General features: G+C 36.1%; 7 protein-coding genes across 7 annotated transcripts; 3 read left to right on the top strand and 4 right to left on the bottom strand.

The window, feature by feature from the left end:
* Window positions 1–1,608: 1,608 nt before the first annotated feature.
* On the top strand, window positions 1,609–4,260 carry PHYBLDRAFT_142219 (hypothetical protein; the record flags this gene model as incomplete). The annotated part of the gene is made up of 8 exons (XM_018430760.1): window positions 1,609–1,850; window positions 1,921–2,152; window positions 2,216–2,617; window positions 2,735–3,166; window positions 3,250–3,425; window positions 3,493–3,681; window positions 3,750–4,141; window positions 4,208–4,260. 8 exons carry the CDS (start codon window positions 1,609–1,611, stop codon window positions 4,258–4,260), a joined length of 2,118 nt encoding a protein of 705 aa, XP_018294745.1.
* A 233-nt stretch (window positions 4,261–4,493) lies between these two features.
* Window positions 4,494–7,699, bottom strand: PHYBLDRAFT_63089 (Homeodomain-like DNA binding domain-containing transcription factor; the record flags this gene model as incomplete). The annotated part of the gene is made up of 13 exons (XM_018441070.1): window positions 4,494–4,689; window positions 4,759–4,861; window positions 4,933–5,017; window positions 5,086–5,201; window positions 5,255–5,360; window positions 5,439–5,868; window positions 5,931–6,011; window positions 6,077–6,316; window positions 6,414–6,640; window positions 6,703–6,842; window positions 6,914–6,944; window positions 7,025–7,414; window positions 7,562–7,699. 13 exons carry the CDS (start codon window positions 7,697–7,699, stop codon window positions 4,494–4,496), a joined length of 2,283 nt encoding a protein of 760 aa, XP_018294744.1.
* Window positions 7,700–8,501: 802 nt separating this feature from the next.
* Window positions 8,502–9,215, top strand: PHYBLDRAFT_109142 (hypothetical protein; the record flags this gene model as incomplete). The annotated part of the gene is made up of 4 exons (XM_018428094.1): window positions 8,502–8,547; window positions 8,598–8,764; window positions 8,820–8,918; window positions 8,988–9,215. Coding segments are annotated over 4 exons (540 nt in total), but the record flags the coding sequence as incomplete, so codon positions are not given.
* Window positions 9,216–11,038: 1,823 nt separating this feature from the next.
* PHYBLDRAFT_142216 (hypothetical protein) lies at window positions 11,039–11,680 on the bottom strand (the record flags this gene model as incomplete). Its single annotated transcript, XM_018430759.1, has 1 exon — window positions 11,039–11,680. One exon carries the CDS (start codon window positions 11,678–11,680, stop codon window positions 11,039–11,041), a length of 642 nt encoding a protein of 213 aa, XP_018294742.1.
* A 936-nt stretch (window positions 11,681–12,616) lies between these two features.
* PHYBLDRAFT_122897 (hypothetical protein) lies at window positions 12,617–13,750 on the top strand. The gene is made up of 4 exons (XM_018428894.1): window positions 12,617–12,709; window positions 12,803–13,224; window positions 13,283–13,473; window positions 13,561–13,750. Exons 1-4 carry the CDS (start codon window positions 12,625–12,627, stop codon window positions 13,688–13,690), a joined length of 828 nt encoding a protein of 275 aa, XP_018294741.1. The 5' UTR covers window positions 12,617–12,624; the 3' UTR covers window positions 13,691–13,750.
* Window positions 13,751–15,468: 1,718 nt separating this feature from the next.
* On the bottom strand, window positions 15,469–16,127 carry PHYBLDRAFT_63093 (hypothetical protein; the record flags this gene model as incomplete). The annotated part of the gene is made up of 3 exons (XM_018441071.1): window positions 15,469–15,622; window positions 15,729–15,810; window positions 15,968–16,127. The coding sequence occupies 3 exons, from the start codon at window positions 16,125–16,127 to the stop codon at window positions 15,469–15,471; spliced, it is 396 nt and encodes a 131-aa protein (XP_018294740.1).
* A 360-nt stretch (window positions 16,128–16,487) lies between these two features.
* PHYBLDRAFT_157982 (hypothetical protein) lies at window positions 16,488–17,139 on the bottom strand. The gene is made up of 2 exons (XM_018433711.1): window positions 16,598–17,139; window positions 16,488–16,531 (listed from the first exon to the last, which is right to left on the bottom strand). The coding sequence occupies exon 1, from the start codon at window positions 17,029–17,031 to the stop codon at window positions 16,780–16,782; it is 252 nt and encodes an 83-aa protein (XP_018294739.1). The 5' UTR covers window positions 17,032–17,139; the 3' UTR covers window positions 16,488–16,531; window positions 16,598–16,779.
* Window positions 17,140–19,269: the final 2,130 nt, after the last annotated feature.

The raw sequence follows: 19,269 nt of genomic DNA, 5'->3' as shown, positions 1-19,269 counted from the left end.
TCTCTTTTTTTTTACTCCTTCTATTGCGTCTACCACATCTACCACATCCATTACAAGAATGTTGTCAAGTTCATAAGTTGTGCTTACTCATTCTCAAGTGGTGTGTGTCTTCTATGGACAAGAAATTAGTACCCCAGAAAATGAATTATTAAATGAAGCCAAAATTGATTCAATCCATAAACGTGAACGATGTTATATAAGCAATATTTCTTCTAAACAACTCCCAGTAGCAGCTGGGCGAATAAAATACTTGCAATTTCATTATAACAAATACCGTCGTTCGACAAAAATTTCCTGCACCTCCATTTTTATTAATGAGAAAGATATAATAGAAGTCAACAATCAAGTCATACGTTAATATGAGACATATATAATTTTTATTTGCTTGCTGTTATTTTCATTAACAATGTAATGTCTTTTAGATTGTCAATCTCAGATAAAGGAAAATGTTAACAAGATCTTCCTATCTGTTGACCCTGGTAATGAAATATCTTACAAACGTAGTGAGGTATCTTTGGGACAAGTTTTCTAGATAACCTCTCAGTATGCCGCTATACAAAACTAAAAATGTTAGAACTTTTACAAGTCCTGTAAAAAATCAAAGAACGATATTTGAAGGAGAACATCTCAAGAAGGAGAAGCATATACGGACGAATGTTATGAATGATTCTTTATGTGATGAAGCCCAATGAAAGAGGTAGTATAATCTATTGGCTGGATGAAGCTGTGTACTGACATAGTATATAAGCCTCTTTAGCACTAAATATAAACAATCGTCAATATCGTTATGAATAATTAAAAAAAAAGTCTCAAGATGGAAGATTTTGACGTAATTGGTTAAGCAGGAAAAAGTCCCACTGAAATATCAGACAGTGTATTAAAAGAAATTATTAAAAGAAATATATAGTAGAAAGATATGTCTTTATAAAATAGTAGTATATAACTTCTCCTATAAGCCATCTTGATGCTGTATTTTAAGCAGAGAGAATATAGTAACATAAAGGTAGCGATCATACGTATATTTACTCTTTACCGGGATTCTTATATGTGCTATCCTACAACCTACCAGACTGTATATTGATATTCTTGTAACTTGCATTATATTTCAAAAGCTATAGATCTTTGAAGAATAAAAATAGGAGACGCCCAAAATTAGAATCAATGGCTAACTCTTATTGTAGCAAATCGCATAGTATATCTTAATTTGTATAGTTAAACAAGATGTAGAAAAGATATAACCAAGGGGTTTTGCAGATCCAAACTATCTGTCCATTGTATGTCGGGGTCTCATACTTGGGATACAAGCACAGACATTTTCTTTGGTAGCAATAAACGAAAGAATCATTACCATCAAAATACACGATTCAATATACCTCTTTAATATATATATATAAAAGTATTTAATTTGGTTAATCCATTCAGCCATCAAAATAGCCAATAATACTAATAATTGGTAGTAATTGGGGAACAAAGAACCACTGGTTGATTGGACAGTTGCCGTCCAATGATGTCACTGCATTGACCGCGTCTGTGGTAAGCGACAGATAGAAAAATTACCCTTTTAGACAAGTACAAAGAGAAAAAACATAATCACTTTTCAGCTCTACTATGACTACGCAATCACTACATGAAGAAAGCCAATCAGCTAACAAGGATGACGGTCTTCATGCTCCCATGCTAGGCAAGACGTCTCCTATGCTTTCTTACTTTTGTGTCTACAATCCATCGCTCGGACCCACTGAAGAAAACACAAAAGACCAGATCCTATATTATACAGCCAAGCGAGTCGTCCCAGCTGATGTTAAGATGAAACAAGTTGGCCTAGCTCAGGCCTTGGTCAAATTTACTTCGTAAGTTGATAAGAAGGAATACGGAAATCATAAAGGCACTTGACACTCCACTGTCCTTGTTCAAAACCAGCGCTTTTTCACCTTCCAAGCCCACGCAGAATGTCCACACACAGAAGAACCGCATGATATTTCTTCAACCAGAACCTGGTTTTTGGATGTATATGTGCGTAGAGCTCGGTATCCTTCGAAGACAGATTAGAGACGCAAAAGGAAAAGAAAAGCTTGTCACTGAATATCTAGATACCCAACTGAGTGACCGTGCGCTTGAGTCTGTACTGAAGATTGGTTATGAGCAGTTCAAAGTAATGGTTGATAATAGATCTAGAAAGGGAATACTTATAGGCATAAATATCCTTGGGTTCTAGCTCCTTCATGGTACATTCTCGTATATTCTCTATCAAGACGACGAAGATATAAGCGGTCTTCCTAGCCGACAGCGAACTCGATCTCTCATGCACTGCATCGAAGAGTTCTTCTCTGAGTGGATATGGAAATGGGATTTTGACCGACTAGATACTATGGTATTCTCGGCTGTATTCAACGGTGTTCCTGTGCAACCTATATTAAGAACAAACTATCTCAAAGTACATGAGTTGGATCGTGCCCTTCACGAGAGATTCAACCAGTCCATAGATCATGTGCTTGTATTTGATTCAGATGAAGGGGGGTTACTTTACAGGTCCCCATCCCTGAACATAAGAGATGTCTGCGCACTAAGAAAATATGTCTTTAAACGTATCGAGAAGAGCATAGCCCGAGAGAAAGAAGTCAAACAGAGACAAGCAGACCGAGAATTGACAGATGCCAAGAAAGATAAGGCATGTCTTGGAATAATCAAACTCCACGCTTAATTCTTGAGTCTAAAGTGTCATATAATCCGATAGATCTCGGGCCTTAAGTTCTTTACAAAGTCAATTTCACAATCACATTTCCTGGGATTCTTTACTTCTTCGTTGTCTACTAAAACAACGGCTCCCGTTACTTCTGCACCTGTTTCAGCTGTAGGGTCTCAGACCTCCCTTCCCGATCTTTTGGACACAGCAGAGGCTGCGCCAGAAATAGAAGCCGATGCTAACCCTGACACAATGGATATCAACCCAAAAAATGGTAAATATCTAACAGGTCTTGTTCAGTCAACTTCAGTCGACATGAATGGAGATGAGAGGACAGTCACTCGTATAGAAATGGCACAAGTATATCTTAGCAGCAGGTCTGCTCTTGATACCTCCCCTGACAAACCACACAACAGCACTTATGGACATTCCAAAGATGATGAAGATGAAATCTTGACAGAATATTACTTAGTCATCTACAAGGTTAGCCCAATATATCTACAATTATTATTCTTTAATAATTTTTATAAAAAGAAAGAGATTACTTACACCTTTTTTTATAACAGCACAAAGCCAATATTGTATGGTCTTTCTTGCTTCCTTCATTTTCACAAGAAGCCGAGGATTTATTAGCAGATCAAAAATTCTACAGCATGTTAGAAAAATACATGGTAGAAGAGCAGAACCTGAATGGGATTACTGAAGCCATTGTTTCCAATGTCAGAAGTGCTCAAGAAAAGAGGTAAACACTTATTGTATAAATAGTACTTTTTTCTGTATCTAAAATAATAATACTATGGATACTATAGTAATTCCTTGGGAAAACATTATAAATGTTTTTATTATGACAATGCTACCCTCAACATGAAATCTACAATGGTTAATCAACAAGGTCGGATTATCTCAAAGTATCAGAACGATGGAAAGTTTGTAGGGGGTATTCCAATGACCAACGATATGCTTCTCCAGTTACTGGACCTCAAAGAAGATTTTGAAAGGTAACATTGCTGTGAAATTCCTTAACTTTTCTTTTATATATTATGGTGTGCTTATGAGTATGATCTAGACTACCTCGCACTACCGAAATATACACACGTTCAATAGCCAACTATTGGATTGCGGGACACAGGCTTTACAACACAGTACTAACAAGAGATCGAAAAAACGAGGACATAAAAGACACAAAAGACAAGCCAGCAAATGATACAGAAACTTCAACAGAAGAGACGGATAATGTGCCAAAAGCATCGGAAACAACTTCAACATCAGAAGCATCAGACCAAGAAAATAGCAACGACAAGAAGAATGGAGACAATCGTGGAGAAGACAAGGGATGCTCATTTGAAGAGCATTTTAGCCGCTCGTCAATAGATAGTGTACGCACAAAGAGTATTGAAGATTACACGGAGATATATTTGGTGGCTGCCAAAAAGGATACTTCATTGGCGGATGTAGAAGGTAAGTCGTACATGTTTTTAAAAAAAAGACAATTTTGGTTTTCTCAAATCGTTGACATGCTTTTAGAAACACTTAACAGAATGACTACTTCCCTTGTGGATGCCATGCATCTTGAGTAGATTAGGCTGGGTCATTTCTTCTATATCATCCACTATACGAAAAGCACACTGAAATATTATTTGAATGATTTATTCAAGACACAGATATTCATTTCTCATTAGCAATAAAAACAAATGGACGACATCCAAAGCACACACAAAATGATAAGTAATGAACTTTCATTTGATGGAGACAGATACTCTTTTGATTGTGATATTATTTTTATTATTTTTATTTATCTCTTGTATTTATTTTATCCTTCTAACATATCCTCATCCATTATTCGATCTTCGTTCTTGATATATTCCTTTATTGACATGTTGCTGAATTCATCTTTTATACACATTTCAGTGTCTTGTATTTGAGGATCGGCTGTCATTACCAAAGGATACTTTTTCTGATGAAATGAGATCCACCCTTCTCTCTTTGGAGAAACTCGTTTAGACCATCTACAACATCATTTTCAGTACTTTTCACACAGTTTTCTTTAAATATATCATAATAGGGATTTCACTTACAGCTCTAAGAATCGGCCACGTCCCAGCGTTTCATCATAAGCAGCCTTTGGTAATAATGTTTCGATCATTTCGTATACAGCATTAGGTTTTGGCTCAGTATATTCTATAAAACGAAATATCATAACATTAGCGAATATCCTTATTTCTTATATATATATTTAGTTCGCTTTTTACCATCATGAATCCATTCTTCCCTTGGTGATTCAAATTCAATAATAACATCTGCTGAACGTTGATGCCTCAATTCAAAACCTTCTCCCTAGAAATATAATCGTCTTATAAGCTTTGTATGCTCCTTTTATTATACATTTGTGCTGTTTCACACACCTTTTTAAACATTAGCAGAATTTCTTTGGCTGAACTGATATAAGGGCTAGGTTGATCCAACTGAACATTGTTAACTGACTTTTTGAACCACACAAGATTCTCAACGTATTTACAGCCTATAGACAAGAATAATAAGCATACCGTTGTAAGCATTAACCATAGTATGTACCTAAAGTAGACATTAGCTTGACAACATCCGCCTGGATTAACTTGTGTGTCCATATAAATATGAGCCCTGCTGTCATTTTATCCAGAATCTTGTCCATTAACATGGCCTGAAACACCAAATATACATATATTATTATCATTCGCATTTTAGTACAATTATCAATACTTTATATGTAGGAGCTTACCATATTTTTCAGATTCCACGTACAGCGCCCATCATTACGCCCATCGTTTACATAAAATTCCCACGGTGGGTCTACAAGAACACCTTCTAACGGAGACTGATGAGACAAGTGTTCTGGTACATTTTCCAACACTTCATCAATAGTTTTGATTGAGTCCATGATATCATCAACTTCATAATATATTGTTTTGGTTCTTCCTGTTTTCTTCTCTATTGCCATTTTCAAAGGTAGTATGTGTCTTACACCACTGAATAGATCGTTGGGAATTCTGACATTCGAAATCAATTCTTCGGGTGTATCCACCTTTAGTTTTTTGACACCAGCAAAGAAACGAGAAAGAGATGCTTGCATTCGATTGGCGAGAGGTTTGATAATTGGTTCAGTAGTTTCTTGAGGCACTAGTCTTTGGATTGGTTTCTTCGCTAATAACCTATCAGAATATTGTTTAATCACAACGTCATGTTGCTTACTCATATTAATTATCACACATACATTTCTGTTGTAACGAGCCCTTGACGCCACCGTTGTTTTGCATGCCAATAATTTTCTCTGGTTTCTGTATCGAGAAAGGGTCTAATAGAAATATATGTATAGGCTTTTTTTTTAGTTTTTGCTGTTTTTGCTGTATCAAGGCTTACTTCATAAAATCCTTGTAGTTCTCCAGACGTTCTTTCCACCCTTCTTCCCAATCGATTGGGTGTGTTGAGACATTCATTCTCTCAGGTTCATCCTCCTGCATTTCCATAAAATCTTCTTCGTCTGGATTTATTTCCGAAACTCGCTTTCTCTTTCGTGCTGGTTGCGCTTTAATAAGGTCGCCAATTGGTACACTACGCCTTACTACGAGTTTTTCGGTTTTCGATTTGCCTGATGGTTTTCTGCATTTTATAAAAGCAGAAGCAAAAAAAATACAGACAAAACAATTAATGGTTCAAAGCTCAATACCTATTTTTTTAATATTGGATCTCATATTACCTTCCAGTACTATTATGAAACTCTTTTATCCAGTTGTTGACATTCTTTTCTATATTTTTGACATGTTCTGTTTCCCATTCAGGTCCCAGTTCCGTGCTGCTTATCGTAACACTGGCTCGCTCTCTGCCAACGTGCTTCAATACACCATTTGTAGTGTCATATGCATTATCCTTGATCTCTCCTCTCCTTACTAGTCTTCGGTAATAGTTCATGCATTGATAGCCCACCTATCCATTATGTCAATACATCACAGTACGTAGTATATACACTCGGTCTCGAAAGATCTTACTCTGTGAGGAATTTTTATACTAAATAATCCCCAAGAATGACCCATTTTCCGCCCACTAGCAATCCACTCTTCATATCGGTCCATAAAACATTTGTGTTCTTCTTTTGACCATTTTCCGTTACTTTGTCCCTCTCCAGGAGCTAAATTTCATGCAATTATGTTAATAAAGATAGAATACACATACACATATACATTCTCCAATTAACCTTACCGACAAATCTGAAATAAAATGTTTCTGGAGTCTTTATAATCATAGAACCAAATTAGCAATTCCCAAAAAAAAGAATGAAAGATCAAATAAATCCATATCAAGCCAAATTACCGATCTGCGGGATTCCCAAGCTTTTATACGTGGAGTCTGCCATTCTTTAACAGATGCTTCTGAAAATGTGTCTTCACCTAGAAACAGTGGTTGTAAATCCGTCGATTGTGCCGATTTGCTTTCAGAATTTGTATCTCTAACTGTTGGACGAGGTTTTGCGGATGAAATATCTGGTTTGATTCTATTTGAAATGTTTTTTTTTGCAGAATCTTCAATGTATTCATCCTCTGAACTGTTTTCTGAAGTATCCATAGATTCCCCGTCTGTGTCTAAGGTATTTATGCGAGGCGTAATTGAATCAAATTGGATATCGTCTTCGTCATCCTCATCCTTGGCTTTGATCGTACTATTTAAAGAGCTTTCAGACACATCAGGCGAATTTTGTTTAGACTGTAATAAATGCAAATCCATAAAGAAAGAAATATTTTAAAATTAAAATTATTTCGAGAACATAAAGTAAAGATTGAATTAGAACCAAGATCTTTAGGAAAATGATCATTGTAAAAATCATTAAATTTGTTCTGGAAATCAACTTACACTAGTGCTAATTGCTGTGGATTCGGAACCAAGTTTTTTTGGTTTTTTAGAGAGAGAAAGTCTAAATGGTAGTGGTGATTGAGAGGAAGAAGAGGAGCGCCCTGGTTTTGATGAGGAAGGGCTGGATTCCCGGTGCATTGTTGTGTTTGTTCAAGATTGTAAAAAATAATTTGACGGTCAGTCTTTCTTGCCTCCCCGCTTTGGCTGTTTGGTATGGCGACTTGTCAGTCTCGCGCTTCTTTTCTATGAATTAACCTATAATAGGCGCGACGCGCGCAACACGGACATTATCTTAGCGGGGTTTATTTTATTTTATCTATAATTGATTTAAAAATATGGAGAATATTGAAATGAAATGCCTTTCTGTAAAAGATATTGACTGTATGGCTCCCAATAAGTTGTCATATAATATTGAAGATCAGTAAAATATGTAGCTTTTATATAATTGCACTATCAATAGTAGACTATCACGCTTAATTAATTTGTATTCAAATAGAAATCTTTGTTGACTTAATGACAGTGTTTATGCAACCTTACTAGAGATTACATAAAAAAATAAGGATATTTCATTTGAACAATCTTTTTGAAAACCTTTTTCGTATAGTAATATGTCTATTTTGCTCCTTGGATAAAAGTAAATGCAATTTATACATACGCCAATTATGGCGCACAGAGAGCAATAGCAATAGCAATTCTAATTAACATGGTCAAATGTAATTAGGCAGGACAAACAATTAAATTTGTCTTCTACGAATTAATAAGTAGCAAATTATCCTCGCGTGGATTTCTATAATTCAATCGTTACTTTCCTGCCTTCTTGGAAGTTATAAGTGTTCCAAAGTCACGAGTGTAATTCTTTTGGTCGAAATAAAATAAAAAATAAAAAAAGAGCATAAAAAAGAAGGGGTGTCGGGATTCTAAATAGACATCATCTTTCTTTTCAATGTCATCCTGGTGGGGTTCTAATGCTTTTGATGACCTTGTTGGTAAGATTACTATTTATTACTATTAGCAATTGCTGATTTGAATTGAGCAGAGAATGCAACCTCTGAGCTGCTTCCAACCGGTCAAGATAATCTTGTTCTCTATCTTGATATCAGCGACCAGATACGAAGCAAACGTGTGAATGCTAGAGATGCAATGCGAACATTAAAGCGTAGATTGAACCACAAGAATCCTAATGTCGTCTTGATGACAATTAATGTAAGTTTTTTTTTGGTGTGTAATAGACAAACTCACCAAACTAATATAAATATAGCTTACAGACACCTGTGTCAAAAACGGGGGTGATCCATTTGTGCGTGAAATTGCAAGCAGAGAATACATGGATGAAATTACTCGTCTTCTTAGATCTCCAGTAAGCACTGCTTACACCAATATTATCTTCACAAATCATAAAAAAAAATCTCATCAATCAATCTTGTAGGCTATCTGTAATTTGGACGTCAAGAAAAGGATCTTGACTGCCATACAAACATGGGGTTTGGCAGCAAAGGCCAAACCAAGCTTATCGTACATGACAGACACATATAGTCTATTAAGAGCAGAAGGTTACGTTTTTCCACCTGTTACTGAGCCCATTGATTCTATTATGCTGGAGACATCTGCGGTATATACACTTATAGAAATATACATTTATGCAGTGTGTAAATAATATAATTCACTGATATACTGTCAACAATAGCCACCAGAATGGACGGATTCTGAAGTATGCGAGCGATGCAGAGTTGCATTTACAATGACCAATAGAAAGGTAAGATAGATTAAATATAAGCAGCACTTGCTTATACTACTATTATAGCATCATTGCAGACAATGCGGAGATACTTTTTGCCAGCAGTGTTCATCAAAAAATATGCCTTTGCCACATCTTGCTATTCCAGAGGAAGTCAGAGTATGCGATGGGTGTTATATCAAGCTCAAGTTAGCCAAAATCACAAAAAAGGATGCGTCCTCAAAACACGCTTCTGTACAACCACAGAAACGTCCAAACAACAATAATAGTACTACTGGGCTAGCAGCCACTACTACTACTACTACCACTACCACCGTTACCACTGCAGACTCTGCTGCTGTAGATTCTGATCCTTTTGAAGACGATATAAAAAAGGCTATTGAACTCTCACTCCAGGAAGCTGAAAATATGCAAGGACATGGAAGCGGCTACGTAAAAACCAAACTTACTAAGGAGCCAGAGACAACTGAGCAGATAAAAGAACAAGAAGAAATTGATTTTGAAGCTGCTGTTGCTGCGTCTTTAAAAGATTTAGAAAATTCAGGAGGAAGAGGGTCGATGAGCAGCGTAAAGAAAAATTCAGATATGGTTACTGTAGAGATGGAAAACATACAATTGTTCTCTACTCTTATGGAGCGAATATATGCATCTGGTGAAGATGTATCTAAAGATACACAGGTCAACAACTTGTATACACAAATCGGTACTCTCCAGCCTAAACTTGTCAGAAATCTGGATGAAGTTAGCCGTAAACACAGTAAGAACCATGAATTTGATATAATTTGGACAATGAAAGACTAAATTTAGCTTTTTTTTTCAGGGATGTTTATTGAGTTTCATGAAAAATTAAATGCAGCCATCAGCTCATACGACAGATTATTGGAAGAGCGCCTTGCAAACTCTCAGAAGAAAATAGCACATCCATCTTTAGCTACCTACACAGGTTATAATGGAGGTACTCACCAGCCCTATGAACCCTACGGGACTTCACAGCAAATTCCCTTTCCACAACCACCACAATTTCCACAAAACCAATCTTTTGCGAACATACCACAATTTCCACAAGCCCCACAAACCCCACCAATTACATCTGACGCTACATCAGCTCAGTATCCGCTTCCAAGACATTATCCACATAGCACCAGCCCAGTAGTACTAACCCCTCAGCAGCAAGCCCAACTAGCAGCTCATCAACATGCGCGCCTTATAGTAAAGCAGCAACCAGAACAAGTTGTTCCAACTCAGTATACTGATGAGCAGAGACTATTACAAGAACAACAAAATATTGGTGACCAACAAAGGGCAGCACAAACGATGGCTCAGCAACGTCGAACTTCACAACATGCAGCTGAAAGCTTTTTAGCAGAGCAGCAATATCAACAGCAGCAACGTCAATATATTCAACAACAGCAACAACAGCAACAGCAGCAACAACAGCAACAACAGCAACAGCAGCAACAACAGCAACAGCAGCAACAACAGCAACAACAGCAGCAGCAACAACAGCAACAGCAATATTCTCAACAATATCTTCAACAGGCAGCAGCGCATGAGATTACACCTGCAGTAAACCCAGGGTACACACCACCTACTACACACGACAACCAGCCTCAGCCTCAAGCTTTCCATATTATATCTCAACAGGCCCACAGACAATATGTTGAAGAGGCTCCTTTGATCGATCTGTGATTATATTATTTGCATTGTTTTGTATTTCAAATAAACATCTTTTTTTCCAATTCTTATTCTGACTTTCTTCTCTTGCCTTTGGCTTCGTATCGGCGTCTTTTGATGATTGATGCCCACAATGCAACCATAATCCACAAAGTACCCAAGGTTACACATCCAAGTGTGCCTATTTCAACAATACTCATATCCCCTACACGACCTACGGGTACTTGAAGCGTTAATTTAGAATTTTCTTGAGGAATAGGGTCAAATGTAGCATATGACGTATTGTGCGGAAGGAGGGTCAGTGTATTCGTCAACAATGGAGGAAATCCTGGTGAATTGGTGCAGGTCCAGCCTGCGAGAGGGCGAGGAATGGTAATAGGACGATAGCTGCTGTAAATTGAAGGACTTTGGTAGCGTAGATGAAGTGGAAGATCTACTTCAGAAGGTAATGAAGAGAAGCGTAGATGGACTACACTACCCCGTTTTTCTTGAACATGTTCCAGTGGTGCTTCCAAATCAGTCTCGCCGTACACCGCAACTTGACGATAAAGGCTAGTAAGTTGGTTAGGATCCACAAATACACTTGGTGGCAATTCGTAGAGAAGGTCGAAGTAACAGTTTGTCTGAGGTTGTTCGATAGTTAATGAAGTGTGTAGATGAGGATGGAGACTGCTGGCTGCCGTCGGCGTAGATTCAACCGAGTACTTCATGGCTGGCGGTGGTGTCTTGTCTCATTCTCTTCTGGCTTCTCTTTCCTTGGTTGACGGAGATTAAATAGTACTCTAAGCCTCTTCTTGCTCTCTATCACTAAACCACAGTGCACTAATAAGAATACACGCGTGCATGTACACACATGCACACAGGTGTATATATATGTTTATTGTATTTTTGCACTTTTGCGTGTGTGTACCCAACCACTGAGGATGCGGTGGGACAGGCTGTGAGAGTAAAATGAAAATGAATCACCGACCTGTCAAAGGATTCTTTAAAAGCGATAATCCCAGAGATAGGGTTTTCTTTTCCAAAACTGAATATCTTTTACTCTTTTTACTTCTTTACATCCCACTCTCAAACGGTGAAAAATAACTCTGTTCTAAGCTATTGTGCGCATTCTTAAAGGAATCACATCAGCACGCGTTGATTATATTGAAGAAGTATATGGTTGATGTTATGATGGAAATTCGGGATATCTTTTTTTTATTGTTAAAATAGAAAAACATTTTATCCAAAGACTTTTAGCACTACGGAGAAATACGAGGACTTGAATGAACGCTATATATTATTAAAAACTGTGTTTGGCGCACACAGTACTTAAGAGATGTATTTGGTAATAATTTAGAGATTCTCTTGTAATAATCCAAGTTTTTTATTCAAAATTAACGATTTACAGTACTTTTTCTTATGTTTTCCCGCTTTTAATTAATTTAAGCTATACTCTGTACGTATTCTTTTATAAAATACATTTCTATTAGATATCACAATTGAAGAGATGTATCAAGATAAAAAAATGTCTTTGATCTTCAAGTAGTGTGCCTAGAATTGCTGACTGGGGTTGTTGCTCAGGAGAGAACAGTCACGCAATTTTAGGGTAGTTGTTATTATTTTTTTAGTTGACGTCGCAGAAACGCACACACCTCTTCTCACATAATCAACCATGGCCGCCGTGCTCCAGACCATTGCCAAGTACGCCATTCCCGTCAGCGTTGCCATCGGTGGCATTCAGTCTGCCATGTACGATGGTAAGTTTATTTTTGTGGTCAAAAATCTTCATTTCAAATTTAAAAAAAAAAATAAGGAGAAAGAGTTTGCACTTCTGACACATTGACTTATAGTCCAGGGTGGCCACCGTGCTGTTATTTTTGACCGTATTCAGGGTGTCAAGCCCTTGTCGGTTGGTGAGGGAACTCACTTCCTTGTACCTTGGCTCCAGCGCGCTATTCAGTTCGATACTCGTACCAAGCCTCGCAACATCTCTACCACCACTGGTTCCAAGGATATGCAGATGATTTCACTCACTCTCCGTGTTCTCCACCGCCCTGAGCTTAAGCAGTTGCCTGCTATCTACCAGAACCTCGGTCAAGACTACGATGAGAGAGTTCTTCCCTCCATTGGTAACGAAGTCTTGAAGGCTGTTGTTGCCCAGTTCGACGCTAGTGAGTTGATCACCCAGCGTGAGGTCGTCTCTGCCAGAATCCGCGAGGAGCTCTACAAGCGTGCCAGAGAGTTCAACATTGCTTTGGATGATGTCTCTATTGTACGTAATTTGAGCTATAATACATCCTGTGATTTTGTCTAACATGATTTTTTTGTAGACCCATATGACCTTTGGTAAGGAGTTCACCAACGCTGTTGAGCAGAAGCAGATTGCCCAGCAGGAGGCTGAGCGTGCAAAGTTCATTGTCGAGCGTGCCGAGCAGGAGAGACAGGCTGCCATTATCCGTGCTGAGGGTGATGCTCAGGCTGCTGAATTGATTTCTGACTCTTTGGAGAAGGCTGGTGCTGGGTAAATTTAAATATATATATATATATAATATATCTTGTACATTGGGAAATTATGACTAATTGTATTATTTGTTTTTGGGCTCCACAGTATCATTGCTTTCAGACGTATTGAGGCCTCAAAGGAGATTGCACAGACCTTGGCCAACTCCCGTAACGTCACATACTTGCCCAGCAACAGAGAGGGTGGCAACAACATGCTTTACAACCTCAACGCTTAAATACTTAGACAATGACCAAACGGTGCAAATCAAAAATAAAAATGAAAAAGACATGGAACCAAAAAAAAAAGAAATGAAAAACAAAAAAAGATTTGTTTATTGTATGGAATTTGGGAAAATATAGGAACCAAACAGATGGGCTGTTTATTGGATTGAACACCTTGTTACATATATATATTTAGATTTCATGATGTTTTCTCGATCGAATGGGAAAGGTAAAAAGCTTTTGTGGAGCGAGATTTACTTCTTCTCAGGCTGAGGTTCCTTGCACTGGCAAATCTCTTCGGGGCTCAAACCAGCGAGAGCTTGATCGATATGCTTGCCACAACCTTAAGATATAAAAAAATGTATTTAGTAATGATTCGGATTGGTAATTAAGGGACATTACCGGCCCAGGTAGTCTTTCCGCATTTAGAACAAGGAGTACGGTAGCACATTATGGTTATTGAGAAATTGTTTGAAGAAAGGAAGAAACTTAATCAATTAATTCCTCTTGCCCTTGCCCATGCTTGTATCTTATATGTTGACGTTACATTTGCGGTATCTAAATTATGACGGTTGCTGACGCGGCCAATGCGGAGTCTTGTTTAAACCCTACAAAAATTTCTTAATAAGGCATCGAACCTGCTTACCATGGGAGTGGTCAACCTTGAACAGACAAGAAAATACGCATTATAGAGAAAAGATTGCAAAGAGTATCAATAACTTTAGAATCAATTTAATGTCAAATAAACTTACTATTACTTGCTTAGAACGCCCCAAGTTTATTTTGAAGCCTTAAGTCTAATATCGAAATGAAAACTGTTGTTTATTCTGATAGTTGTAAGTGGAAATTTGATAAAATTATTCGAGTGGTTACAAAATCAAATAAAAGTCTATATGCCCAATTAAATCTACGAATATTCAATCTAGACTTCTATTAGCCTTTGTTACAAAACGCAATGATGACTTTTAGTAATAATATTTAGTGTATATTGATTTTCTGTCTCCTAATTTTATTATTTACACTTCTTTCTTATGCGATACCAAGGATGTATAGATTATTAACTAATTTATAAATTTTATTTAATACTCTACAATCTCATTCAAGCCTAATCTTATCAGCCAAATACACGATTATTTGATGGATTTAATCCTTTTTTAAAAAAAATATTAGAAGATTAAGAAAAATGGCTTTCTTTCAAGTATGCAGTTTTAGGGCAATGCAAAAGCTGCTGGCAGTACCCGTAAAAGTCATTAAAGTATTAAAGAGAATATATAAGTTTAGGGCTCTAAATATCATGTTTTCTAAAAGATATGATATTACTGGGAATATATAAAGTTCTTAGGAAATGTTTTAAGGTTCATAACTTTGTCATATATGCAAAGTTAAATTTCAATTCCTGTTATTTCCTGCAATTATGTACAGTCCGTCAAAAACATTTCGACCTTTGAGCCTAAAAAAACGCACGAGAAATTATGGCCTATCTTCAACATGCAATTGTCCATCACCAAAGCCTTCGAGCTTCAAACACAATGCAATATGATACACATGCTTGTTATTGAAATATAAAAATAAATAAAATATTAATATTTGTTATGACCTTCCTTGGTATTAATATTACATACTGCCTGTCAGAGTTGATAAAAGTTCGTCTATTCTTTGCCACTCTTGTTGCATGACAACTTTCAAATTATCTAAATAAATAATTTTGGCTATCTAATTACTCGTATATATCTTGATAGCTCACCAGAGGCGCTCAATTATGTTGAGATTCAGGTTTTGGGCTGTTCAGTAGCTAAAATCCAAATCTCATCATGGTTGCCTTTCCACCACCTTGAATAAGAGCTGGTGTGGCAGCTAGCTTTTTCTTCTTGAAATACGAGGTACCTGCTCTGTCCCCACAAATAATTTTTGAACGAAGGAAGGAAAGCTGTAAGCCAAAGTTTTCACTTATTGATTTTGGTGTATATTACCATCTAGGAATACCAAAAACTCTAATCACTGTCGGCTCAAAAACAGCTCCAAATCATCACACTACCCTTCCGCCTTCCTCACTAGGTTTCCTCGATTATATTTTCTTTCTTGAACCTTTCGCCAACTTCTCTGATAACTTTGGCTTCTCTATCATCACATTTGACTGTAAATTATAATTAATTAACCAAAATATACTCCTTCGTTGGTCATCTGTCAAGATTGGCTTATGAGCTATGATATATGATCCGAAGCCCAACCTCTTGAGACAATTGATTATCGTCTTTCTACAGACGAGTATTTTCATCTTTAAAAAAGCTAACAGCCTAGAATATGAGGTAAATGAGTCCCTTCAAACCCCTTTTCTATGATTTCGAGATTATGTTTAATAACTCTTTTAGTGGTGCATTTGACATTGGTCAGACTCATGGTAACCACCGATGAAATCTGGGTTGCACCGAAACCTGTTAAATGGATGTACATAATGCATTCGTGTTTATAGGAATCACACCTTTAATATGAGCTGCGAACGTTTTCTAATGATGTGACTTGCATGTTGGATTAGATTATTAAAATGAGGAAGAAAGCAATGCTCTTGCTTTTATTTTTTGTGGGTGTCAAAACGCATTAGATTGCGAGTCTTTAATCTTTTGACAGAGTAATTCAAAACTAGAGTTGACTTTAATAGATAGATTTAAAAAACGCGTATAATATTATATACTATTTCACTTCATTTGTTTAAATAAAGTATATGTAACTTTGACTTTATTAAGGTCTTTTATATATTGATTAAAAAAAACAAAAAAAAGACAATTAAAGTAGGTGAACGCTCAAGTCTAAGAACTTTGCTGAGCTGGTTCAAGGTGGTTACCTTGGCTTTACTTTATCTAAATATTCAAAAAAGTTAAGATTAGTATATTGTCAATGAATGTTTTTATTTATTTATTACATACCTGCTATAAATAAAAATATTGCTTATCTTGAGGTATGGTCGGCTCAAGATTCTCTCGCAAAAACGAGAGAGACTCGGTTGGAGATTATTATCACCTTAATAAGCCACTAGGCAGATAGAGCCACTGGCTAGCACACAAAAGTGTAAGGTGTGTTCGCCACTACGTCCCACCAAGCGTTTAAGTCAGAAAACCCTCAGAGTTTCCCACGTTTTGTATAAGAGAAAAAAAGCAGCATCCGCCATCGACATTACAATCAGATTATGCAACAGGATCTTCTCCCCAACCGAGGTTGAGAAATTAAGGCCGCTTACAAATGCCACGTCATGCGCAGAAGACTTGAGATGACTACAATCTAACATCGAACACGCATAGCAGGAAACCCTCAGATCCCTACGAAATACGCGAGGCATAGACTGACAAGCTCTATACCGCATCGATAATTAAGCATAATTACCGGGACCACAGCTTAGTATTGACTTGCATCTTTGTACAAGATAGAATGATAATATCTGATTTTACTGTATCAATTAAAATGGAGAAGATACAAACCGCGAGTAAAGAAGAAAATTAAAAAATCTATTCACTCCCCCGTTTTAAAAGAATTTTTTTTTTCGTCAAAGCCATCTGGGCGTAAAAGTAAAAGTCACGGCGCATAAAATAAACATCGGGTTCTGAACAAAAAATGCGCCCATATTCTTTTATCAACATATGAAATATATAAGCCTCCCAAAGGATATATTTATTTATGAGTGAGAGCTACTATGTAGTCCATATTTAAGAACTAATATCTACTTAAGATATAACTCCTTATTAGAGATATATTAAAAACAAAATATTTATCTATTTATTAAACTATTTAACATTTTGCACTTTCAGTATGGAATACAAATAACTGACTTATTAAATAGCTCCTACTTAATTTTTTTTTGTATTATGAAAATTAAAAAAAAATAAGAAAAAATAAAAGGTACTTTCAATTTACAAGTATTCTTTGCAATTATTAGGGAATCCATACTAAACGAGTCTTATTGGCTAGAGGAACTTTTCAAACTGTTTTCTCAAATAACGACGAATATTGACAATTGATGTCCCCTATTGTACAAAAAGACCGACCCAGATTATTGCGCATTTTATTAATCAACACCAAATCTACAAATACCGAGACTTTAGATAGATGGTAAAAAGATGTATATATGCGATATAATTTTATGAAATATTACTTTTTAATGTAAATATATATTCTTGCCAACCTTAATAAACTCCTTGTGAAGTTAAAGAAATATTTTTCAAGATTTATTGGGAGTAATAATTTTAATTGTTGGTACTAAGCATTATTTGATCTGTTTTTTTTGACAACTATGAACCTCAATTCAACAATCCCGATAACAACTTTTTACCATTTCTCTAAATGTTTTGTGTGCTTACTTAAAATACAATCCTTGAAAACTTTCTCAATAGAGAGAATAAGCTTTGATTTGACCATGGATATAGCATATCCATTATGTGATATTTTCTGTTTACGTTTCCTTCACGAAGATATTTCGTATTTCTGTATTCACTGTATATGTAAGATCATTCAATTTGTGTGTAATATTTATCGATAATTGAAAAAAAACTATTGTGATTAATACCTTCATTCGTCTCAAAATTTGATCATTAGTAAAATAGGTTATATATTATATACTTTAAGCATATGGTAGAATGCATTTCTTATATCTCTTGCTGTAATATCGGTGACAGTAATTCCGTTTGACTTTGGTCAGGGATAACGTATTTTCTTAGATCTAGCACATTTTGCTAAACAGTATGGGTAATCGTTTTATATTCTAGCTCAAATTAAGTTTGCTAATTGAATTTAAGAGATTGAGAAGAGTTGAGTCCGTGTATATTTAAAAGTTAAAAGTATTTGTATCGAAAGGTCGATCACTTTGTTGACTCCCATAGGAATATTTAGTGGCTTCAAATTCCTATCAGCAATAAAAGTAATATAATTGCTCCCCGTTTTCAAACTGTTTATTAAGCCACACTAGTCAGATAGTTCTTTCAAGATTTAGCTGTAAAAATATTATCGTACGATTAATTTGCTATAGGAACAAAGCATATAACCTTAATTAATTACTACATTTTTCATTTCTTTCCTTCCTTCTTTTTGAAGGTCCTATTAAGTAGACTTATCAATCGTCTTGAAAGAGACTATCTTTGTGGTAAATATATCGCTCAAGTATCTGCCAATTTAAAGTTAATAATGTAATAAACATGACGTAAACAAGTCCTGTGAAAACTTCAAATTATCCTGGTTAACTGTCCATAAGTTTGTCATTTTATGTGAGTGAGTTTGTTGTAAAGTGAATAGTGAATAATACATTCATGTCTTAATTAAATAAAGAAAAAAGAAAGGTAGACTATGCTGTCATGGTTATCGTTTGGTATCCACTTATCTTAAATTAATCATAAATATATTGCTTATTGACAATCTACTTTATTCCAGACCAATTTTAGGTAATATTATAAAATTACCATCACAGTTGCTTCATATGTTCTGTTTTATTCCCTGTATTTTTTCTTCTCGGCAGCAAGTTATACTTCCGTCAAGCTTACTCCGCTCCGTTGACGTCTTGTCTAATAAAAGTACGATTATGAAATAGTTTGTATAATCTAAAGAGGTATCTACC

This window comes from Phycomyces blakesleeanus (genome assembly GCF_001638985.1).
Source record: "Phycomyces blakesleeanus NRRL 1555(-) unplaced genomic scaffold PHYBLscaffold_5, whole genome shotgun sequence".
In the NCBI taxonomy this organism is placed as follows: Eukaryota; Fungi; Mucoromycota; class Mucoromycetes; order Mucorales; family Phycomycetaceae; genus Phycomyces; species Phycomyces blakesleeanus.
Note: the sequence above shows the minus strand (reverse complement) of the source record. Positions and strands in the feature narration are given on the sequence as shown.